The 25,289-nt window shown below is 38.6% G+C and overlaps 1 protein-coding gene across 4 annotated transcripts; it reads right to left on the bottom strand.

Moving 5' to 3' along the window:
• Positions 1 to 553: 553 nt before the first annotated feature.
• pds5a (PDS5 cohesin associated factor A) lies at positions 554 to 24,915 on the bottom strand. 4 transcript variants are annotated; one of them, XM_086156864.1, is made up of 33 exons: positions 24,760 to 24,915; positions 23,702 to 23,854; positions 15,646 to 15,849; positions 15,289 to 15,375; positions 15,066 to 15,163; positions 14,626 to 14,752; positions 14,259 to 14,339; positions 13,975 to 14,115; positions 13,542 to 13,657; positions 12,909 to 13,003; positions 12,640 to 12,785; positions 12,160 to 12,311; positions 11,816 to 11,929; positions 11,539 to 11,620; positions 11,395 to 11,443; positions 11,133 to 11,272; positions 10,280 to 10,395; positions 9,693 to 9,798; positions 9,383 to 9,543; positions 8,910 to 9,033; positions 8,272 to 8,430; positions 7,977 to 8,045; positions 7,513 to 7,649; positions 7,174 to 7,297; positions 5,640 to 5,844; positions 5,394 to 5,508; positions 5,116 to 5,248; positions 4,775 to 4,894; positions 3,612 to 3,674; positions 2,522 to 2,673; positions 2,341 to 2,428; positions 1,985 to 2,247; positions 554 to 924 (listed from the first exon to the last, which is right to left on the bottom strand). In XM_086156864.1, the coding sequence occupies exons 2-33, from the start codon at positions 23,813 to 23,815 to the stop codon at positions 921 to 923; spliced, it is 3,885 nt and encodes a 1,294-aa protein (XP_086012990.1). In that variant the 5' UTR covers positions 23,816 to 23,854; positions 24,760 to 24,915; the 3' UTR covers positions 554 to 920. The 4 variants fall into 4 exon arrangements, with proteins under 4 accessions (XP_086012990.1, XP_086012992.1, XP_086012991.1 ...); XM_086156866.1 differs by lacking the exon at positions 24,760 to 24,915 and adding an exon at positions 24,539 to 24,587; XM_086156865.1 differs by lacking the exon at positions 24,760 to 24,915 and adding an exon at positions 23,977 to 24,276.
• Positions 24,916 to 25,289: the final 374 nt, after the last annotated feature.

Below are 25,289 nucleotides of genomic sequence, written 5' to 3'. Positions count from 1 at the left end.
GCACAGGGGAAAAAGTTGTATTTTGGGGAGTAAAGTGTTCCTTTAAAAGCAGGAGCTAACCCGGTAAAATAACAAATACACAAAAATGTATTGTAAAAGATGAAAAATCTGAACACTTGGCCAACATTTGTGCATTCCATTGTTAAGTCAAAAACACCAGTAGTTAGGGAAAAACATGAGGCGTTTCCCACTCTTAGGAGATGTGGACTGAGATTCCAGCACTTAAACCTACACACACACACACACACACACACACAAAAATAAAAGCTAGTCTTCTACAGCATTTCAGGTGACAGTTATCAAACCATCGAGAGACGATATTTGGCTTTGCACCGTGAAACACAGTTTTGAGTAGAAATCTTGGTGGTGTATAAAAATGTGTTCTTGTAGGCCAATTCCTAAATGTAGAAATCTTTAATATAAAATCAATTTGCTGTTTTTTCTTCTTCCAAATACTAAATATTGGCCTCTATATGTTTTGCAAGGCTATTTACAAAAAGCACCTGTGGAAGAACTGGTGTGAGACAAAGAGTAAGGTCAGGAGACATCAACGTTGAGTTTTCCCAGGGAATTTAATAAGCAACAATCATAACCAGATTAAAACTTTTGTAAAATGTCCATCCTGTTTTTTTTTTTTCTTAAAAATGGCTCCACAAAAGAAGCAAAGAGCAACAAACACAAAAGGAAAAAAAAAAATGTTTAAGACCTACATACAATGAGCTTCAAATCATGACTACTAGATATTTAAAACCTAGGATGTCAGTGGTGTGAGAGTGTATAGATTGTGTTTTTTTTATTTAAAAGAGGTCCATTATGTGTCCAAGGAAAGCTTAAGAATCGGGAGCGTGGACGCAGGGGGTCGGAAGATATGAGGAAGAGTCTTGCTCATTCTCTACAGTTGGGTTCACTGTCAGCTCTCTTTACCTGAAAGAACAGAAGATAGGATACAGGGCAGTCAGGAAATGACTCGAAGATCATGTTATGACAGCTTTATGTCACTGGATGTTTGCCTCTGGATTGCGAGACTTTTCTTTTTAATGCTTCCCTTGGAGCAATTTGCTCCACAAAAGTTCAGCTACTGCTTGGAAGGCAACAAGAACAGAAAAATTGGGGGTGGGGAATTTTACCATCATTTTACGTCATTTTATCTCATAGCCTCATGTGAATTGACTGTTTTAGAAACTCTCACAGTGGAACTTAAATGCATTTATTTTTTATTTTTATAATGATCTGACCAAAAATAATTTGGGACTTTCCTAAAAAATATGCAGGGAGTCAGAATTCCACAAGAAGTTAGTGAGCAGACACACCAAGATGAGTAAGCAAGAATAAGAAAATTCAGTCCCAGAATATTTCAAGGTCGGATTTGTGATGCTGAGTCAAACACATTCATCCGCCTTTACCTAATTATTCAGTATTAGCAATATTGTTATCTTATATACAGCTTCTTGGCGACCATACGGTTCACACACTGTAACGGAGAACTAAAATGATGAACAATTATACCAATATAATTGGTCCAAATCATTTGATTATTCAAATCAAATTATTCATCGAATGCCTCTTGGTTTGCGTAAAGATTTCTCTCATCGAGAAAAAAGGTTGACACCATGTGCCTGCATCTCCACCTTGTTCATCCAAACTGATAAGCTCTTCTTGATCATAAAATCTCACCCTATAGCTTAAGTCTGTATTTTTTAGCCAAGGCTTGAATATGGGGTGGTAAGTTCTCCCTACAGCCTTTGGCTGGCTCGTTCTCTCTGCTTTTCCTGTTTCACATGTCAAAAATGAACACCTGCAGGAAAAGAAGTTGCAATCTACAAGATTTACAGAGTTTCTGTGCAACTGCAGAAAGGGTAATCATGTGCCCCGTGAAAAACTAGAACAAAATACAGCTTAAGCAAAGATAATGAAGTTCTATTTTGTTTTGAAAGGGACCTTTTTTTTTTTTTTTTAATTTCTTTTCCCTTCTCCCCACTCTTACCTCTGTAGGTCAATCTGTCTATTCGTCCCTTCATCATTCAGCTGCTGTTTTGATGTCTTGATGCTGATTGACTCTGCTGATGGATTAGAGTTGGGTTCCGCAGCCCTCTTCCTGCCTCGTCCAGCAACGGCCCCCGTCGCCGCTACACCCTCTTTGTCGGCCACTGCGGGAGTGGCAACGGCTGTTTTGGGTGGACGGCCACGCCGTTTGACAGGTGACGTGTCTTTTCCGGTATCGGAGGTTGCATTCTGACTCGCCTCCTCCTGATACAGAAAGGGAAACCACGCCAGGACAACACCGTGTTGATTTCCACAATCAGAAACTGAAAAAGAACAACCCGGCTCCTCAAACCTTACTTTTTCCCCCTCGTCGTTGTTGATGACTGGGTTCTCGTTGTTCTCCTGTGTTCTGCTGTCCACGGTCTCGTTTGCTGTGATGCTGTTGCTGGAACGAAAAAAATTACAACCACCCGGATGAAGGATGCGTCACTTCTGACTTTGTGCATGGGCGTGCTTGCTTGTGTCATGTTTTGCCCACCTGTTCTTGTTGTTAGTTGCTGAGCTCAAAGGTGAGGAGTTGGCGCTTGTATTGCTGGCTGTATCTGTGACAGGAGTGGTCTTGGTGAAGATCCTCCTGCCTGGTACAGTCAGCGGTTTATTCACAGCTGCCAACACTGGAGCTGGTTTGGGCTGCACAGCAGAAAACAGGGCGATTGGGAATCAATCACTTGATATATGTTTTGTTTGTTGCAAATGTCCGCTCCATTGCAACAACAGGTTACTCTGTTTAACACATGCTTGACCACGATGTCATTATTAATTTAATAAGTTTCAAACCAATGCCATTTAATAATGCGGTGTGGGAAAAGGCAACCTTGCTGTTTTAACAATTATGCACACTTTGCTGTTATGATAAACTATGTTCAATTGAGGCTTGACTTGTTTGCTACCCATGGACTGGGGCTGTATTGTCAGTGGTAAACAAGTTAATTAGTCAAACATATCCTCCTGTTGGCCAAAACCCTGTTGAATGTTAATTTCTAAACATCCTTGCTGATGGGTCAAGGTATTTAGGTCATAGACAGTCGATCATTCTGGACACATCCAAATTAGAATTTCAATACATATTTATCCTTGTGCAATGATTGTGGCTTAGCTGAGCCCAGTAGTTTTTTTTTTTATCAATTTCTGAAGCATCTTTGGCCTGTCTTTATGGCAGAGAATGTAAATGAATGTAATCTCAAGCTGAGAACTACAGCTGCCGTTGATGATAGGACCAGTTCAATAATATGGACTGATTCTACAGAACAAACAAAAGAAAGAAGTAAAATAGAAATACTGTGTGCTGCTTTTGAATTATTTTAAGTCTTACTAGGGAAAGTCTTATATTCAGCGATATTAAATAAGAACGCATATAAATTCATGCTGATGTTTGTAAACTGACATTATTCAGCCATTAGAGTTTCAGAATACATCTCCCCAAACTGAATTTCATTATGTTTGATTCACTGTTCCTCTGACCGTTTTTCATTAATTCTCATTATTCAAAACATTATTCCTGTTAAGGCGTTTACGCACAATAACAACCTCCGTTACCATTATGAATGTTGCAGAAGCTTAATAGTTACCTTTCCTGTGAGCAGCACTTGTCTCATGTCTGCTGACAAATACTCTTTATCATTTTTGAACTCCTGTGGGACAAGAGCAAAACAAAAAGAAAAAAAATATTTTTAGCTCAAAAAACTCATTGCTTGATACAACAAATATTCTCAGGTGCAAGAATGGTTTTAAAACATGTCTAAAATACCCAACACAAACTTATGCAGAACTGTCCATAAGTTTTAAGCACGAATGAGCTCTCTCGCTATCATCTCCAGGAATGTATCTGTACACAAGCATTTCTTTTTCAAATAATGAAATAAGTCTACTACTAAGGCATAGGAGATCTGATGCTGGTTGAATCTTAACAAATCATTATAATTGTCAGCACATCTTATGGCTAAAATCACAATCATGAGCTGAAATAGCTTCAGGAATAAAATTGTCTCTGTGTCTCTTTGCTTGAGACACAATTCGAGTAACAACACAAGTAGTTTGTTTTTTTTCCAAGTAAACACCAAGAAATCAACAAGACAGGAAGGTCTTGTTGTAATGCTTCAGCAGAATATTTGATGCATTTTCCTGTACTATTTCCTGTTTGAAAATCATGCAGGAGTGCAAAGACTTTGTAGTTTATCAAAAGGTGGAACATGTGCACATAGATATTCCACTGGAACGCCGTTGTGCAAGCCAAATGGAGGTTGTCTTGTGATCTTTGTGCTGAGTTCTCCAATGTAGAGATGAAGCAAAGTAACTCAACTGTCGTCTCTCAGAAAATTCAGATGTGTATCTTTAATAAAAGGCTGGCAGGTTACGAGAGAGAACCTGAATTACTATCTGGTGGCAACGACAAAACGGGTTTTGAATTTTCCCCAAATGCTTTTAGTCAGGATCAGCGGGCATGTCAAAGTTGTGGAATACAAAGTCTCTCATTACAATCATCAGGTATTGTTAAGATAAGACTGTCTCATGGTTCCAGATCCATTTGGGTGTGTGACACTGACCTGGAACATGCAGCATAGGCCATAAATTATTATTAATATTATTATTAGGAAACAGTAAAGAGTTCTGCAACAGACGCATGGAGCACCACAGGGGCTTTTTCTCAACATCATATTCTTTAGGATACCCAGAGAACGTGTGAGAGACATTTAAAAAAGGACTTTTGTGTGTATGTGTGTGTTATTATTGCCTTGTCTTGCACGAGGAAGAACTTGGCTGGTAGAATGGGTTCTTTTGGAGAATCCAGGTGACACGCTGTGCTCTTGTTGGCAATGACAAAAAGAGCGACATCGCAGACGATATACAGCTTCTGAAAAAGACAACAAAAACCACACAGTTGGGATAGTTGAAACGGGTCCCTGAGATTCTTTTTATTCAAAATGCATTATTGTTTATCTAAATTTGAATGCATTTTAGCAATTTTCCTGGCAATTCCACGCTAGAAACTAAATTGATTTGTTTATAACTGAAGAGCAATTTCTGAGAATATTTTAAGACCGTAATACTCACGCCCAAAAAATGTATACATACCTCATTGGCCTTGGTGTCATCGGGACACTGTGCATCCTTGGACTGTTTGATGTTCTCCACCATTTTCCTTAGAAAGGCATGACTGTTGTTCTCATTCTTGGTCATCAGCACTTCTAGCATGAACCACAGGCACCTATGCATAGGTGGAAAAATCAACAAACCATCAGTCACAATTATTGTCACTGTCTTTTTGTGTTTTCTTCTGTTTTTATTACGTGGTGTGTCTTGTTTTCTGTTTTGTTTTTTTTTGTTTTTTTCAAATGTAGCGTAATGCTTACTCTTTGATGTCTTTGAGCTGTTCATATTCCTGCGGTTTTGTGAAGTCTGGGTCATGGGCCAATAGGTGGATCATGTAGGGAACAACATACTCAGGAAGGAGGGAGACAAGTTTTTCTGGGAGAGGGAGGAAGGGAAATTCATCATGCGATCTTTCATGGCTCTCCACAAAACTATGTTGCAATAACTACAGTCATGAAGAATTATGGAATATGTGAAGTTTTATCAAGGTGATGTTTGAAACTAACCCTGAGCAAGTGGGTTTTGTTTGATATATTCTCTGCGGACGGAGATATTTTTGAGGAGGCACTGTCGGGCGTGCGCGCGGCGCTCCTTCACTGGGTCCTTGGCGCACAGGGCAAAGACAGCAAGATACTCCAATGGCAGCAGCAGCTTGACGAGGGCCATGTGCAACTTCTGGGCAAAGATCTGGCGTACTTGGTAGCACTCGTCCTGTTTGTGGGAGGGCATTGATTGGTAAACACTTATTGGAACAACAATCTAAAATTTGACAAGTCATGATTATCTGTATTATAGACGATTAAATGAATTTTCATTTTGTGCACTTATAGCATCTTCTTCTTCTTCTTCTTCTTCTTCTTCTTCTTTCGGCTTTTCCCGTCAGGGGTCGCCACAGTGAATCAACCTTCTCTATCTAACCCTATTCTCTGTATCCTCCTCCCTCACACCAACTCCCTTCATATCCTCTCTCACGACGTCCATAAATCTTCTCTTTGGTCTTCCTCGAGACCTCTTGCCTGGCAGCTCCAATTCAAGCATCCGTCTACCAATATATTCTCTATCCCTCCTCTGAACATGAACAAACCATCTCAGTCTGGCTTCTCTGACCTTCTCTCCAAAACATCTAACATGTGCTGTTCCTCTGATAGACTCATTCCTGATCCTCTCCATCCTGGTCACTCCCAAAGAGAACCTCAACATCTTCATCTCTGCAACCTCTAGTTCTGCCTGCTGTCTTTTGGTCATTGTAACAGTTTCTAGTCCATACATCATCGCTGGTCTCACCACTGTCTTGTACACCTTTCCTTTAATTCTGGCTGAAAGTCTTCTATCACATAGTACCCCTGACACTTTTCTCCACCCATTCCAACCTGCTTGGACCCGTCTCTTCACCTCTTTTCCGCACTCTCCGTTGCTCTGGACTGTTGACCCTAAGTACCAGAAATCCTCCAGCTTTTTGATCTCCACTCCCTGTAGCCTCACCGTTCCACCCGAGTTCCTCTCATTCACACACATATATTCTGTCTTGCTGCGACTAACTTTCATTCCTCTCCTTTCCAGTGCATACCTCCACCTCTCTAGATTTTCCTCTACCTGTTGCCTGCTCTCACTACAGATCACAATGTCATCCGCAAACATCATGGTGCATGGAGATTCCTGTCTAACCTCATCTGTCAGCCTATCCATCACCATTGCGAACAAGAAGGGGCTCAGAGCTGATCCCTGATGGAGTCCCACCTCCACCTTGAACTTCTCTGTTACCCCTACAGCAAGCTGTACCAGTGTCTCACAGCTAGCATACATGTCCTGCACCACTCTAACATACTTCTCTTCCACTCCAGACTTCCTCATACAATACCAAATAGCAATGATGAATGATGATGAATAGCAATAGCATGATGTTCAAATACCGGATGATTATCTTTCTGACATGATTTAAGGTCGTAAAGACTTGGGTAACTCATCACTAAGACAACCTAGACAACTATGTGTGAGAAGGACATTTAGAAAAAATAAATAAGCATAAAAAGTGTGACTGACATTGATAACGAGGCCACAAAGCTGGAACTGCTCAGGTGTGATGATGTCATGGTAACAGGGCTCCTGGGCCAACTTCATAATGGCTCCACCGGCAGCCAGCCTCAGACGAGACATGTCCGACTTACTGCCGGACAAAGGAAGGCAAAAAGGGGGAAATTGAAGGCAAATTGAAAGAAAAAAAAAAAACAAAAAACATCAAACAGCAAATATGTTACATGTGTACAATTGTTATTACATTGCTCTCTGACACAGATGTTACCGTATATGTGCCGTGGTGTCACTCTGCCCTCCCATCCCAGTCCACAAAGTGCAATTATCTCTCCCTGCTCCCAGACTGACCTGATCTTCTTTTGCTCTGTAAGGTCTCCCTCGCTAACCAGCATGGCAGACAGCAAGCGCAGAGTAGAGTTTGCAGACTTGGACTGGTTGTTCTTCATGCCTAATAACCAACGAACAAGCAGCTTGATGGCCTGCACCTGAATCAGAGCATGAATAATTAGGCAGAGCAGAACATCTCGATTTCTTTTCGAAAACAAAATAATCAAATGAAACTGAACCAAAACATAACATGCAGACATGTAGCAATAATAAGCAATCAAAGTCATATTTGAAATATATGCCACATTTTACATTTTCCATAATAGGAACTTCTTCAACTAACTGGCATTTGCAGAAACTATTTCCAACATTCATAGTTTCCATTGAAGAGACAAATACTTTTTTTTTTTCCAAAAGTGACCATCAGACAGTGAACTCTGGGCTTATCTGAAAAAAAAAGTACCTACATAGGGTTCAGTACTTACCTTAGCTAAAACCTCAGGTGAAACTTCTTCGTCGGTGGTCCACAACTTTCCATTCTTGTTTCCCACCGACTGAAGGCAGAAGCACATTGTAGTTATTTTCTTAATACTAACAGAAATCCTCATTACCTTTGCAATCTTAACTGTGACTGTTTATGAGACGATAACGATGATGCATGTTTACTTGCAGCCGTGATTCATATGAACATTGACGACGTTCTCAAAAATACAACATGTATGAAACATTACAAATTGGGACGCGCACTTCTGATTTAATACTTTTTCTTTCTCCACACACCCTATCATTCATGAGCAAGTCCTTGACAATGAAGTTAGCCACGATGGACTTCATTGGTGATGCAAACTGATCTGGGGCCAGCATGGAGATGTGGCCAAGGGACACGAGAGGTGTGATGAGCTGCTCAGGGACATCTGCATTCAGACTTCGTGACAGAGGCTAAAGGTGGAGGAGGACACAAAGGGAGAAGGAGTCAGTTGATAAAAGATGACCTGAGAGGAGAACCACTCTCACCTCCGCTAGATGTATCTGTAGTTTTTGGTGTCAAAAATATGGACGGTTTCAGAATTAAAGTAAATATTCTAAATAGACTTGCTGGAATTTTAGGAATCTCAAGTCTCTTTTGATTCACATTTTTATAGAGGATTCATAAGACTGATTAAGTGACGTTGTGAAGCACTAAACCGCTGTGTAGCGTGTCTTGTGAAAAGGACTGGATGCTACACTGTCTCCACATTCATAATACACAAATACTTCTTGAATGCGGCTAAAACTTCTCAGGGTTCCTCTGGTGGAATGACCCAGAGTACCTAGAACCCTTCCAGTCGGCTCCAAAAGCCATATCAGAGATGAAAACGTTGTTGATGAAAGATACATTGGGAAATAAAGCATTTAAAGGTTAGTATGTGGTTTCTCACCTCAAATATCTGTGCTAGTTGCACTTCCTTGTTGTTAAATATAGCGTGGATGCAGTGGACAGCCTGCTTTGCCTGATGAGGTGTACCCCGCTTGGCTTTCTGATGCAAGATGGGAATAAGAGTCCTAAAGGATATGTGAGAACAGTTATTGGCAAGGGCATACACCAAATGCTACTTTGATGTGACCCCAGTTTTAGAGATGTTTAGGGCTCACATCCACAAAATACATTTCTTTTATTGTGTTTATTAGGTGGAAGGATGGACTTTCATTCAGTAGTCAACACAGGGCAAAAGGAGTATTAAAGTGGTAGAAACAAAGTGCTGGAAATGCACCCTGAAAATTCCTAGTCAAAAAACATTTTGGAAAAGAGCATCTAATCTTGAAATTGTATTTGGGAGTTTTTTTTTTTTTAAACGAATTATAACCTGGTCTGTAATCAATGACGCTGCATTTTTTTAAAATGAACGCTTACGATCTTATTTGCTGCAGCTCTGTCTCGATCTTCTGTCCAGTGTTTCGGAAAATCTGGATAGCTGCTTCAGCTACCTTGTCATCCTCCATCTTTAAACACTGAAGCAGAGACTCGTATGTTTCTGCTGAGTGGAATGCTGTGGGGTGAGTGAATGAAAGGACCTAGAGGGTGTGAAAGAGCAGAAACCTTTACTTTCACACATTTTCTTGCTTATTACATAGATCACCTGTTCTGAAAATTTGACTATGATTAAAATTCATATTAAACGTAGTCCTCTCAAATCTAACAATTTAGCATAAATGTTTCGTACCTTGAGCAGTTCCAACCCTGACCGAATGGCCGTATCAGGAGTGACGCCCTCATCGTCATCATCTGCTGTGCCTTCAATGGACTTGTTCAGCAGTTTCACCAGAGCACTAGCAGTGAAAACAGAGCACTTTTAAATGTCAAGAGCAATATTATTTGTAAAACTGAGGCACCTTAAGGACATAGAGGAGCCACAATGGCTAGGCTTCACTAATTGTATTTTCTCTGACGGTGTTTTTCCAGAAGGCACAAAGGGTTAAGCAAGTTCTGTCTGAGGCCTGCAGTTATAGATCACTACCACTAGGTGTCTCAGTGAATGAGGAAAGGTTTGAGGGTATTACACAATAAAACAGAGTACATACAGCTTTGTCAGTGAGACAGTTGAGTTCCATTACTGTCCCTGTATTATCTCTGTGCAAGACATTTCACTCTCCAAGTACTTGATGCGCACTATCAGTTCAGCAATTTAAGTGTGAACATAAGCCACTGCAGTCAAACTAATTTGAGGTTGGCTGAGGTTATAGGCTGAGGTTCTAGACCTGGTGACAAATCTTGAAGGTGAACCTGAGACGTAGATGAATTGTTTCTGACCTGATGGCCTCCGAGTCGATGTGAACGGGTGCAATGCGCTCAAGCAGGAATTTGACCATCTCCAAGAATGGGTTAGTGGGCTGTTTGGGGAAGGTTAATTTCCGCGTGATTTCCCTCTGCAAAGTGACAAAAGTAATACATAAGTGACCAATTCATCGTCTATGGCAATAGATTTGAGAGAGTATAAATCAAAAGTAATGATGGAAAAAGAAAAATAATGCTGAAAAAACATGAGTATAAAATTATGCTAGCTTTTACTTTGTATGATACTATTACTACTATGTTGTTTTGAGGAAAAAAGTTATATGACTTTGACTTTATTTTAAAAAGATATGAATAAACTATGCCTTTGAGATAAATATTCTCAAATTTCTGGTGACCCAGAATGCAGTTTTCCACAAGTTTTTGGGTTCAGTGTCTACATGCTTAAAGCATCCTTGCCAAAAATGTATAGCGCTAAACTGTATTTTAATAGAATGATGCAGTGAATTACATTTCATATGTTCATATGTCATATTTATAAGCCAGGATTATTAAAAGTTGTGTGCAACATGGTAGCATTTAGTTTAATAAAAAAGGGTATCAATTTTTGAAAAATAAGATAAATAAAATGATAAGCTATCTCCTACGCATATGCACATATTCATATAAAATAGTTTCAAGCTCTAAAAGTAATACATTTTATTAAGTCTTATTTTTTTGGCATCCTGGAAGTCCTGTTTCTTTAGATGTATTTTATGGAGAAGAACTCGATGCTATGGCATTACCATGTATTTACTGAAGAAAATAAGAAAGTAATGGACTCCAGAGTGTGCATTTTTGGAGTGGATAGTGTGGAACAGTACTGTCTCACCACACAGATCTCAGCCTGCTTGCAGGAACAAGTTGGGCTGATGAGCATCTCCAGCTGGGCTCGAAGCTTCTCATCTTCGCCAAGAACCTGATTAAACTTCTTCATGAAGTCTTGGGCTTTTCCTGCATCTGGCAGGTTCTCTGGAAGAACATATAACTCCAAATGTACCTTCACAACTTTAAGAATAGACCACATGCTTCAAAAAAAAAAAGGAAACTGATATTATTGTAGTGTACCATAATTTGGTGTGCTTCCAACTTACTTGCAATGCTCATCAGCTTCCCGAACATAGCAGTGTTATTAGCTTCGGACTAAAAGGAGACAGGAAAAGAGAAAATGAAGAGTTGGAACATCTACTTTCAAGTGTCTGAATAAAATGGCTGAGGGAGGATTTATGTCAACAAACCACTGTGAGTTTGTGGAGATCCAGTAGCTCTTTGACCAGGCCTCTCAGCATGTTCTGACACTTCCACATCTCATTCAGTGCCCTGAGAGGCGAAAAAAAAGAAGGGAGGAATTAAAAAAACAAAAAAACGCGGATGTAACAGATATAGGACAGCTCTATTCTCATCTCAGTGATGCACTTACGTTACTTACCACTACACTAATATAAACTGTATGTTCATTGGTTATCAGTGTTTTCATAACTACTACATAATATGATTTTAAACATTCAACTTTACTTGACAGCATTTGTGTCCAGGCAGGCATAGAGGTAATAGAGACACTTCATTTTTTCCTCTGTGTCAAGACTGTGAGGGACCATGTACTGGGCAAAGATCTTCTCGACCAATAACCTGCAAGAATAATACAAAACAAAACATTTTAATACTGTTTACAATTTATTAATAAAATACAAAGTTAAAGGCAGTAAATCTTATGATGAACTGATTTTCCCTTCTTGCCACCTGACTATATATGTTGTTTATATGTGGACCATATGGCAATTTAAATAGGGTTGCTGTAGAACGATCTAGAGCCTCAACAAGTTTGTTACGCATTCAATTATGGCTTTAAATTTTCTTACTTGTCATCAATGCTGTTCTGGTAGTAAATGTGCAGCAACTTGTCTTTTATCCAGCTGATCTTCAGGGCAGATTCTTTCCCAGCTTCGTGGTGGAGACAGTATTTTTTATAAAGCTGAGCCAGGCCCATCATGGCCTCCTTACGTACCCGCCACTTTAAGGGGAAGTAAAAACAGAATTATGCTCTGATGAACAAAGTCAGATTACTTCTCATGTTTGGTGAGGGAAGATGGCTGTTGTTCTGTTGGCGTCTAATGCTGTTGTGTGCTGACAGGCTTTGTTGGAATTTGCTGTAAATGCAATTTAGAAACTACTTAAGCTACATCTTGTTTCTGAAATCTTTAATGCCAATAGCTGCTGATCAACAATAACATCTAAACTATTCAGTGAAAAGAAAAAAAAAAGCAGTTTAGAATTAAGAAATCTTTGCCATGCTTTTTTCATATCCACAAACAGCATAGGTTCCTTCAAAGTGATCTCACCCTCTTGTCCAATGTTCTCTCTCGCACAAAGCCCAACAATTGGTCATTAACCAGGTTCAGGTCTTTCTTCCCAGCGTTGATGATGGTGACAATGACATCATGACGGATGGCTTCCTCTGGGTCATGGGAACGCACCTTCAGATACTCTGAATCATGAGATTTTTCAGACCCATGCAAAAAAAAAATGAATTATAGCAAGAGGGATGTTACAAAAACAACACAAACCAAAATAACCCTTTGCACAACCACAAGTTGAAGTTAAAGCTAACCTGTTAGGTCCTTGGCCAGATCTGGGTGGTTCATTAGACAATGGCTGGCAAACTTTACACACTCAAGCCTGACTGGAACATGGATATCATTGAACCTAGGGAAAACCAGGTTTCATGTTAGATAAACACATTTTGCTTTACACTTTGTGTTATATACAAACAGCATGTTGAAGTTTAAAAAACAAAACAAAAAAAATGTGTTTTGTTCAGTAATGCAGGCAGGAACAATAGCAGACCACACCAGAGTATAGTGTGCATGTATCATTGGTGCCTTTGGGCACCAAGTTACAGAAAACAAAAACAGCCTTAAAAATAAAAATAAAAAACTAAACTAAGCATTTATTGATATAACTAAAAGTCTCAGATGTGAGGAGGAGTATAAATGGAAAGTACAATGTAAAAATGTGTAGGAGGAAATCTGATGTCGGGAAGCAGACCAGACATTGCTGTTGTGGTCTGTGTTGGGTCAAGCCCAACTTGTAAAGTATGCTTACATTTCTGTGGATTGGGTAACAGGCGTGCATCAAGGAATCAGAAAATGTAGCGCTGCACACCTATACTATAGTTTACAATGTAGAATAAGCTTGGAATGATCAGGCAGCATTGAGTTTGCGTGGTATCGGTTTAACTCACCGGCCTAAGAAGCACTGCCACAGTGGTCTGTTCTGGGAGGCCAGCTCTGAATCTTTGGCCCCAAACAATTTAGCTAGCAAGCGTACAACAGCTAAACGCTCCTCCCCATCGTTACTCTGCAAATATAAACAAACACAATTCTCTTATAACAGGTTGCAACACAAATGCTACTATTTCATTTAACTGCTTCAGTACAATCAAGACAACATTGGTAATAATAAATGTTAACATTTGATTAAGGACTGATTGACAACAGTTGGTGGAGAGTTCCTTTCGTTTTTTGTGGGTTAAACTGACAATCAACCTAACTGAATTTTTTTTTAAGCCCAAGTTTATAGAGCATGTTGTTAGAACTTGTTTGAAAAACCCATGTCAACAGGAGCTGCCTCTCACTGTGAGCTAAGGTGCAGTGGATGCATGTGTACATGTTCACCTTAAGTTTGAATTCCAGCTGTGGCATGACTGAAGTAAGCAGCATGGGATCGATGGCAAACAGTTCCTGGATGAGGTCAAAGACATGCTCTGAGAGGTCACTGACTGATGATTTGCCCATCACCAAAACCTGATTAAAAAACTGAGAGAAGAAAAACAGAATGAAGTTTGACAAGGTGTGTATGTAGAAGGCAACTTATTTAGACAAGCAATGAGAATGAGAAAAGTAACATCACAAAGACAAATCTACTATCAAAAACAATATCGGCACAGGTAGCTACTCACATTTGCAATGCAAGTTTCTATGGTTTGGACCGTCCTCTTCAGCAGAGTCTTGGCAAGATCATACGCTTGCTTATTCAGATTCTGTTCAAAAACAAAGTAACATGCAGTAGAAAGAATAAATACAATGTTGTTTAAACTGCGTATTTTATTTAGGAATCGATTAACACAATTTTAATGTTTTAGATCATTATATAGTAAGTCACATAATAAGTTTCATTCATTATGACAAGTCTTCTTCTGGACCATTGTTATACAAGTTGTTAGTGTAGAGAGGAAGTGAATTCCATTAGTATTATTAGGATAGGTATTATTATCGAATATATATATTAAAGTTATAATTGTGAGAAAAGTTGTTTGCATGTCGTACCTTGTGTGCAGGGATGAGGTTAATGAGGATGGTGTCTAGCAATTCCTGGGTGACTCCGTCTCCCTCCAAGATGATAGAACTCATCAAATCCATCATGTGCATCTGCACTTTCTGGTTATGGCTGTTACTGCAGAGAAGAGAGAAAAGGTAGTTTAAAGCATTAATTATTTTTCGAAGAAAGCGGAAAGCAAAGCAGAGCTGGGGATTCTGGAACACACGCTGAAGTGAACCATATCTTTCTCACAAGGTGACCAAGTAAATTAATTATAGATATTAAAGCAATCATTTTTCAGAATGTAATGTACAAAGAAATGTAAAAAAGGCATACGTCAAAAATGTAAAAAAATAACAGAAATGATTCATTACATAACAATGAATACGGTTTTGAATACCGTATGTAATAATGATGAGACAGGGACTTAGCTGAAGAGAGGCCTTACTTGATGACAGAGAAGAGGGTTTTGAAAAGCTGAATGAAGATCTCATTGCAATCCTCCAGTTCAAAGCATATGTTGTATGACTTAACCCATGCCAAGTTCTGGAGAAAAAAAAATACATCCACAGAAATTAGCAAGTTAGCTATTGTATTATTTAGAGTTCATTCTTTGACAGAGGGTAGCTATTCTGTCTTTTGTCCCCTGTAAAGTCTTCTAAAAGGAATACCTCCAGCAGGTAGAAGTATCTGTTGAACTGAGGGCTTTTAGTGTCTTCTAGTCCCTTGAGCTGCCTGGTGATGAACAGGAAGATATCCTGGAAACAAAAAGGCATAACAATCAGGATTAAAATTCATTTTAGCATTTAGGTATCACCATCCTGTACCTCTAAGATATAGGATTTTCTCAAAGTAATGGGAGAATCCGAGACTGACCACACTTAATTAAATAACGATAACATTCTTTTTGCAAATGACTGATGTGACTGGTAACACTGATGCTATCATTTAATAACCAATAATAATATTCAGTAAACCTTGATACTCCAGTCTCTGAACATGCATTGAGTATTCAAAAAGTTTGTGACCTTGAGTTTGTCATGAGAGGTGTAGGGAGCTTCGGGGGCATAGATCCTGAAGATATCAGCCAGACAGCAGGCAACTAGAAGCCGCACATCTTTATTGGGGTTCCTGAGGAAGAACTCTGATGCAAGATGGAGCGCCAGCCCGAGATATTGCTGTTTTTCTTCTTCAGAATCTTGATCCATGTCCATGTAGGTTTTCACAACCATCTAAGAAACACAGCGATATGATGAGATAATGAGAAGGGAGGCATCTTGAGTGGGTTCAAAGTTGACATATAAAGCTGATTAAAACACTTTACAGCATTGTTTCAAGAATATTGAGCTTGACATTAATACTTGAATATGTTTGTCTGGAGAACTACTATCTTTATGTGCTTATTGTTTAATAGGGTATCTATACCCAGCATAGGTATTGTAAATACTGTGTGTTGCGCATACAGCAACAACGAGCCCCTCCAAAAAGACCTCACTTGCCTCAGTGACTACGTTTCAGTTCTCAGAAGCAAATTTCTCTTGAATTACATGAAATGTAGGGCGTTGCAATTAAATGCATTGCTCAGAAGGGCGGAGCACTTAAAACTGTATAATCGGCTCAATTCATTCTACAGCCAATCTCAATAACACAATGAAGTGAGAGCAACTTATGGACAGATACACTGGCTATTCAGAAAGAGGTTTCATATAGGCTGTCCCTTTCAAGAAAAACAAACAAAAAATAATAATGAAAGCTAAAAAGGAACAGCAAAATAAAGTGGCATGAGTATACTCTTGAGAAATTGTGACGCTGTGGGTGCCGAGTAACTTTGAATTACTATTTAAATATAACCAGTCTTGCATAATTACTAATAACAATAACACATTTAATCGAAAATATAATGGCATGCTTGAGAAACCTACTTACTCAGCATAAGAACGATATACAGTTTTATCTAATTTTCAGTTACTAACAAATTGCAAATTAAATTGGTCTGCACACCTTTCTACAATCAAAAACCAATGGCTTGTTAACATTCAATGGCTAAATTAACCAATGGCGATGTAAGACAAAATATAAACAAAAAAAAAAATCTTAATACTCACAGTATTTATACACTTTTTTTGACAATGACACATCAGAAGATCTGCTTGTGTGGAAGCGTTAAAAAGGTCCCTTCCAAACATGAATTTACATCAATGCCATGATTAAATCTTCACTTTATGATGTGAATTTATCCCCTACCAGTCTACTGACTATTTTCCTTAAAACCAGATTTCACAAAGCACAGTTTCTTGCTCTTGGTTTGGCATTTAGCTCTGTTAGCTGAGTTAGCTAAATACACACAAGGACTCCGCTGATGACCTCAGACAAGTGCTGACCTGAAGGTCTGCCGCTTTTTATTCAGCTCTGCCCTTACTGACAACACCTCTGCTTGCCCCTGGTGGACCAGCAGTGTTGAATATGTTTGAATGTTCCTCCCCTCCTGGGAGATGGTCTGCTCCACACTGTCCCTGCTCCAGGACTATCTTTTTTTTTTTTCATGCTGTGCTGTAGTCATAGATAGTGATTGAATGGCATTCACGTACGATTCATATGAAATGCGACAGAGGTAATTTTCTTGGAATACATTTGAAATCCAGATTGAAGAAGAGGTCAAAGAAATGTCCCCCTGTCATAGAGGAATGTGAATAATTCTCAGAAGAAAATCTTAGGAGAGACCAAATTAGTATGATCAATATCATTTTTGGAAACATTACCGAATAGAAACACCTGTGTGTCGGTAATCCTGAATTGTTACAAAAAGACACAGTGGCATTAAGGTGGAAATGTTATATTGTACCGACCATTTTCTTAAATACATACATATCTATTTATCGTGTTTTGTTTTTTGTGGTGTGTTGTCATTCTAAATGTTGCACCTCATTCTGAATGTGCCCTCTAGAATCAAAAGCTACCAATCAAAATTTCTGTTATGTGCATGCATATTGGCAAAAAAAGATTCCTGATCTTGATCAGCCTTTCTTTGCTTGGAAACATAGCTGTACACAAACTTTCTCATTTTTAAAACATTCATTTTCAATTTGTTACTTGCTTTTTCGTCATTTAGGATATTACAAGTTCAATATTCCCAACCATAACGTGCAATGTAAAAGACGTTTGAGAGAGAGAGGGAGAAAGAGGATGTGAACTTGCCAGGCAGCCAGCGGGGATGGGGGATGGGCAAGCAGACTGCAACACACCATATTAACTCCCACACATGAGCGGGTGAGCGCGCACACACACACATACATGAGCACGCACGAACACACACACCCTCAACAGTTCTCTGCTGAAGTCGTTATAGTCAGGCCGCTGAATGTATGCAGCTAAAAGCTGCAAACATTCAGCTGTATTGCACATTTATGAGGACAGTTCTGCCAGTTTTGTATTATGGCACATTTCTATATGTGTGCTTTTAGCCCCTATCTTTGGAAAAAAAAGAGAAATGGTAGTACTACGATTTGTGGAATGTCAATCTAACTTACTTCGAGATTGTGTCCTGTTGAGACCAAAACATTTACAAACAGTGAACAATTATGTTTGAGCAGCTGGACTCCCTCCTTTTTCACTACAACGGGTCTCACAATTTACTGATAGGATAAAGGGAGGAAATAGGTTTTTACACATAGGTGTGAATTATGCAGGTGAAAAGCAGGGACTTCACTGCTGCATCTGTAATGGCATTCACCACAGGAGTCAACTGTCTCTGTGGGGTTTCCCATTTATTAATTTAGTTGCCAAATACCTAAAATTGTAAGGCACATGTTGATTTTTTTTAAATCATTGCCGCAACACACCTGTTCTTTCAAACGAACACTCAACAATAGATATGTGAAGAGCATGACGCATTCTCCCTGTACTCCGTTAATCCGCAAAAACGTGGCTCAACAAACAAAAGGAGCAAACGGACCAGCTTAGTGAAATGTATAGCAGCCATGATCGGCTGTGAGACGTCAATGTACACAAAGGAGTTTTACAAAGGAGACACGGCGCAGAAAACTCCACAAGCTGTTTTTAAAAAAACACTGGAACAGGGGTTCCCCCCCAAAAGTTGCCAGATGGCAAATATCTTTTGGTGGGTACTGTCTACCCTTGAAGCAGAATGATACTAACATTAAGTTGAAGGATTAGGGATGGAAACATGGAACTGAACATTTTAAAGAGTAATTGGGCAGAGACCAAAATTCCATATTTACTATTTGAAAATATGTCGCTACTAAAATATTTATTCAACACATTTAAAACAGAAACAAATTTACTATAGTCTTATCGTTGAAAGTATTGTCTTGAAATACAGTTCAAAATTAAAAATCATATTGAAATAAATTTATCAAAAATATATTTTTCGTAATTTTAACAGCAAGTTCCACAACTAAGTGTTACTACCACAGTTACTGTTAAATGTTAGCTTGTTATTGGGTTTAAAGTAGTACAAGTTTAACAGGATTCAAGACTTTCTGTTTCTGTTCATGTTAAGCAAGACTGCCTGTCTTAGATTTCCTCATTTGAAATGCTAATATGGCACTAGTATTTGGTTTACTTTTTATGTGTAAAGAAAAAAGTTAGGTATTGTGAACAGCCAGGATTTCTATACATAAGCAGAAACTCTGATTTAAGAAGGGGCACTGCATGTATACTATATTGTCAATTTAAAAAAAAAAAGGGCAGGGAAATCCTGCGGTGTTGTTTGGTCCATATGGGAAACAACAACAAAAAGTTAAAAATCCTGAATTACATTGACTCTGATACTAAGAAGAGCTAATGTCTGCATCCCCTGCCCTCTCTACACTCAGTTCTCACTGAAACATCAGAGATGTCTTAGTGAGCAGTATCACAGGCTGGTCCTCCTTGCTGCTGTTAACCAGTGCAACCAGCACCGCACTCAGCAGACAACAATGCTGCTTATTCCATGTCCAATATGACAATTGTCCTCTTGAGTATCAGTAATTCCTTATGTGCAATCATTGGTTTCATTGTAAGTATAAAGACCGCATTGTACATAACATAGCTAATAATGTCCAAATAAAGTTTGATGTTCTTTTTGTTATAGCCACTATGGTCACTAAGTTATACATTTATAAATTGAGTGTTCTCTGCATTGCAGTCACTTCAACCAATACCATGTCCATTAATGGCTGATGACTGTTTTAACATGGTTGAAAATTTTCAGTCATAGAATGGGGATTTGTGGTGAATTGTTAATCCTCCCTATTTAGACTTTCATGGATGAACTATGAGCAGTGGGAAGCTGCTGAGTGACACTTCGGAGCAGTTGAGGGTTCAGTATCTTGCTCAACAACACTTGGAAAGGCAAGGAAGAAGCTCAGGGATCAAACAATGAACTTACAGTTCCAAGACAACCACTCTACCACCTGAGCCACACCACCCCTACAGGATTGCTTTTGGTTTCATTAAATTAGTACGACTGCTTAAGGCACTACAGCAGTCCTATGTAATTTCACGATATAAATCATTAGGTCCTCTGGTTTCCTCATACAGCCCAAAAACATGCAGGAGGTTAATTGGAATGAATAGGGAAAATTGCCCAGATGGGTCAGCATGGTGGTGCGGTGTTTTAGGACCCCGGTTCGATTCCGAAAGGAGACTTTTCTATGTGTGGTTTGTACATTTTCCCCATGTCTCCATGGGTTTCACCGATTTTCTCCCACAGTCCAATAACGTCCAGCCGCTTAATTTGAAAAGCTGGGCAAATGAGAGAGTGAATGGTTGTCTGTCTGTAAATGTAGCCCTGCGACTGACTCGCAACCAGTCCAGGGTGTACCCCGCCTCTTGCCTCATGGCAGTTTGGATAGGCTCCAGCGTACCCTGAGATGGATAAGCAGTAGACGATGGATGGAAATCGCCCAGATGAATGAGAGAATTAATGGTTGTTTGCCTCATCTCTATATGCGGCCCTGCGATTGACTGTTGAACAGGGTGTACACCGCCTCCCACCCAATGACAACTGGGATACGTTCCAGCATCCCTGAGGCTCTAAGTGCAGCATAAGTGGTAGAAAATGGATAGATGAAACTTCATTCTTTAATTTTGGAGATTTTACAGCTTAATATACATAAACTATTAAACTGGGTTAAATTGTAATTACTTTATAAAATTACAAATACAGGTAGCTTCTGTCAGTTTTAATTTCAATTGACCAATGTACTGTCACAAAAAAGAACATACTGTCTCCTCTGGTAGTTTTTGGGGAATTCCTGCACATAACAATTTCAGAGAAGTGCTGGACCAACCATGTCAGAACCCTTTATTTATTTATTTTTTTCAAAAGAATGGCTCAATACTGATGCCATAGCCTTTGTGGAACACAATTTGTGGAAATCTGTTGCTGTTTAAGACAACTTTAATCCCTACATTTTCATAGTTATAGCAGCTCATTAGGTGCACACTAAATTCATTTCCTTTTCATTTGGACACTGAGTTGTTCATAAATATAAAATGCTGTTTTAATGTTTGCAAATGACATTTTTCATGTTGTACTATCCACCATTGAAAGAATCACAATGAACATATTCAGGAAAAAGTTCTTGAATGATGCACTGTTGGCACGTTCTAAAGATAATTCTTTCTGATTTGTAGTCATGGAAAAGTGACCTCCAAACAGAAATCTCTGTAGAGGAATGGGAGGAGGCCTTTCTCATAGCCTGACCACAAACCATTAACAAGTTCAAACTATTGCAATACAAATGGATTTTTAGAACATATATTACTCCTGTAAAACTACACAGCTTCAGTCTTAACATTCCTGATGTTTGTGTGAAGTGTAAAAGAGAAATAAGAATTTTGTATTGTATGTGGCTCTGTGAGACACATTTCAAGGCTGGTAAAAAAAAACATTATCTCTGTCGATGCCAAATTTCTTGCTTTTTAATATTTTCCCAGAGCAGTTTTGACTAACTGAATGAAAACTTACATTTTACGTCTTTAAAATGGAAGGAATTTCATAGACTAACTCCCAATCAATGTCTTAAAGCAATGTCTTGTAACCTTGAACTGAAAAAACTAACTTTTTCAAGAACTGGACCTTTCTGCAAATAATCATGACCCTATCTTAATAGATAGCTGAATTGAAAGTGAAATAAATAATAATTACATCTTGTGCGAGAGAGAGAGAGAAAAAGAGAGAGAGAGATAATTGCGCCGTTGAAAATGCTACTACTTCCATTCAAACACTAAAGGTATTCTTGCACTGTGTCCTCCTGTTAGGGGCAGATGAATTTTATCGGTACTTTGACCGTTCAAATCTGTGATGTAATGTCAAGATTTTTTAGATTTCGAGAGCCCATTTAATTAATATTGGGGTAGAAGAAATACATGGGAGAACCCCAGTGAACCAGACACACAGCTGAAGGCTTTGAGGGCTGCTGTTTTGATATGTGATAGGGATAATATGTGTTGTGATATATCTATGAAATTATCTTTTTTTGTTCAGTAAAATAAATTCCTCTGCAATGACATATAAGACAATGATTTGTGAAATCTGTCCACATTGTTACATGAAGTGGCAACACAATACTAACACAAGTAGTGGAATTTCAGACAAAACTGCCATTGACAAAACACTGCCAAACACTGCAAGTGATAAAAAGTCCATATTCCTGCTTATCTTAAGTTAGTGGGGCAACTGTCTCTAATCTCTTTTAAGTATGTACTTGTGTTTTGTTTCCTTGGGTTGAACTTGCTTCTGGGTAAAATATTTGCTTTTCAATCTCTTTTGAAAATAAACCTCTAATTTATTCGCTTGCAGTAAATAGCATCTAAAATGCCTCTGAAAGCATTGTAACTTTGAGCACAGTGAAAATCCAACACAAATAGAAAAAAACACGAGCTAGTTAAAACACTTTATCTAAATTGTTTTATCATTTAATTGAATGACTCAGAGGCTGGCCTATTGCAAATATTTGCTTTTTCAACTGTACTTTATTCTAATATGCTGACTAAACATAAACACAGAGTTGTGAAACACACTGGTTATAGCTAATTTCAGAGACTTTAATGGGGGACATGGACATTTAAAAACAGTTATAGGGTAATATGAGTACAATAAGACACCGAGGTCTCTGAAATAAGCAATGATACCTAAACAAATTTACCCCAAGTAAAGAATATTAATCTTGACCATATGTCTTCCACATTGTCACCACATTCCTGTTACAGTTATTGACTGTGCAACAAGAAATGTGTTTCTGCCACTGAACGTCAACATGGTGATTACTTAAGTAAGAAGATAAGTAATTATATCCAGCTACAAGCATGTTTCATGTCGATGGTGCAAAAATCTGACTAGTTATAATAATTGACAGTCTAAAAATAAGCAGAGCACCAGTACTAGGTCAAAGAAAAACCATCCCCAATGGTTTTATATCTACATGACTAAGTATAAATGCTATGTTTTTTTGGCAAATTTGTGAAACAAAATAACATAAGGTAGTCTTTAATTATATCATTAGTTTTTACTGCAGCAACAAGTGTTTACAAATGTCTGAAAACATTTTTGAACATCCTCAGGAATATTGTCAACTATTTCAATACACCAAAAATGTAATTATGTATTGTATTTGATTAACACCTATTTGTTTTTCTTAGACATATCATTTGCAACACTATGCAACTGTTAACTCATTGTTTAAATGTATTGTTTTCCTCTGCATTTACGGGTTTTGTCTGTCGGTGTGCTTTTCTTACTACTTGTATGTCTGCGCAAATCCCATTTTCGGTCATAAAATTGGTACAATGCAAGGGCAAAAATTGTAACAATTAAGAACAAAATCAACATGTTCTGCCACGCTTAACCTCAAAATTTCACTGAAATACCAATGTCATGATTTATGTGTTAACCATTGATGGATATAGCTCAACAGCATAGTGAAGCTTCAGGAAACAACCAAAGAGAGGCATGGTCTCTAACATTGTCGTTTGTCGTTTACTGAGATGGGATTGGCACGTTACCAACTACTGGGCACATATGTTAGTTTAAGACAATTGGTAAAAGTATCATCACAGTCAGATCCCTCATTAGCATACCTTCAGTCTTTTCACCACCTCATCGTTAGTGATTTTGTCCGTAATCTCTTTTACTCCGGGAGGATAGACGATCTTTCCGTCCCCCACCGGTTTCTGTTGTTGCGGGAACTCCATGCTTGTTGATGTACGATCCGCACGGTCTTCTACTGGCCTCTATGGGTCAGAAAACAAAAGTTCAACACAACCATGCTACCACACTTGCAAAAAACATCGCTTTAAACACCCTTATCAATTGCCACTCATCAATCTTCCGACGAGGTTTGATAAAACCATACCTTATTATTGAAAACTAGTAGGATCGAATAAACTTTTCTATCAAAAATCAAACATTAAACCAGCGTTATGAATAAAATTAGCTTGCATGCTAAATCCCCGGCTAAATATCAGCTCTATATTTTCCGTAGATTTTTCATAAATCATAGTGTAGCTAGAAAAACAGGCTGATCTACTCCATCGGTAACGTTACAATAAAAATTAACACAGTTGCACTAGAAACACTTTTAAAACATCACAACTCGCTGGTGCGATTCTACTGTCACACAGGTTATCAAATTAGCTAGCAAACGACTCGTAGTGCAAATATCACTGGTTAGCGCCTAGCATTTTGCGGGAAGTGATGTTAGCTACTAGCAGCTAGCATAGCTAGCTAATTGGTTAGCACACTTTGCTAGCCTAGGCCGCAAACTATTAGGGTACCCATCGCATCTCCGGCTACAATGACTGAGGGAAGTAAAGTATCCTTGTATCTTTGCTCAAAATAGCTGTGCATGCAGTCAGTTTCTGTTGTTTCCAACAAATGAAACTACTTTGAGAAGTTTAGGAATATAGCTAATTTACTTGTTATCGCCTTTTTCTACTTCAACGCATCGCTCTGTCCTGCCGCTAGTTACAGCCAAAGAAGGGCTGCTATCGTCGCCCTGAGCCCTCCTCTCAACACCAACTTGCTTCCACGGACGATTTTGAATACCCTAATACATACTGAATGAATCTCTTTCAAAACAAACAAGTGTGAATAAAACAATAGGATATTTGCCAAGCGTCTCATCGGTAGTATTTACCTCTCAACCGGGCCGTTTTGATTCATTAGTCTGACACAGGTTGGGTTTAGTTTTCGGCACAAAGCTCTTTTCGTTCAGTCAGTGCAGTCTGTGTTTGAAGGCTGGGTGTAGCGCGCTCCCCTCAGACTCAAAGAAGAATTGCAGCACCAAATTCATGGCGGGAGCCAGAACTAACCGGTAGACTTTTTGTCTTACACCTCGTGGAGGCATAATGACAGTTCATTGTCTCTTTTGTTTTCCTTTGGCACCTGTAGTACTATAACAATAACATAACCAACACCAATAAAAAAATATGAATCTTATAGTACAAATAATTATTTGTTGTTATTGCTATTGTACATGTGGCAGAACATTATATTGTAATACCACAATTACCATTGTATTCTTTTATTTTTTAAATTTATTTTTCACTATTCAAATAATGATTTTAAAAAAAAATAGCATGTTTTTCATATCACAAAAACTCTTAAGGTTTAATCTTACACAGTGTTCATCCATCCATCTTCCCCCGCTTATTCTGAGCTGGGTCA

The sequence above is a fragment of the Fistularia commersonii genome, chromosome 12, assembly GCF_037954325.1.
Source record: "Fistularia commersonii isolate RoL2024-O1a breed Wild chromosome 12, RoL_Fcom_v1.0, whole genome shotgun sequence".
In the NCBI taxonomy this organism is placed as follows: Eukaryota; Metazoa; Chordata; class Actinopteri; order Syngnathiformes; family Fistulariidae; genus Fistularia; species Fistularia commersonii.
Note: the sequence above shows the minus strand (reverse complement) of the source record. Positions and strands in the feature narration are given on the sequence as shown.

Excerpts from the sequence above, each read along its gene's own strand:
- pds5a (XM_086156864.1), bottom strand. The coding sequence starts at position 23,815 with ATGGAGTTCCCGCAACAACAGAAACCGGTGGGGGACGGAAAGATCGTC. Across the intron at positions 15,376-15,645 it reads CCTCTCATGACAAACTCAAG|GATATCTTCCTGTTCATCAC; the intron begins GTCACAAACTTT and ends TTTTGTTTCCAG. Across the intron at positions 7,650-7,976 it reads CACCTGAGGTTTTAGCTAAG|GTGCAGGCCATCAAGCTGCT; the intron begins GTAAGTACTGAA and ends GCTCTGATTCAG.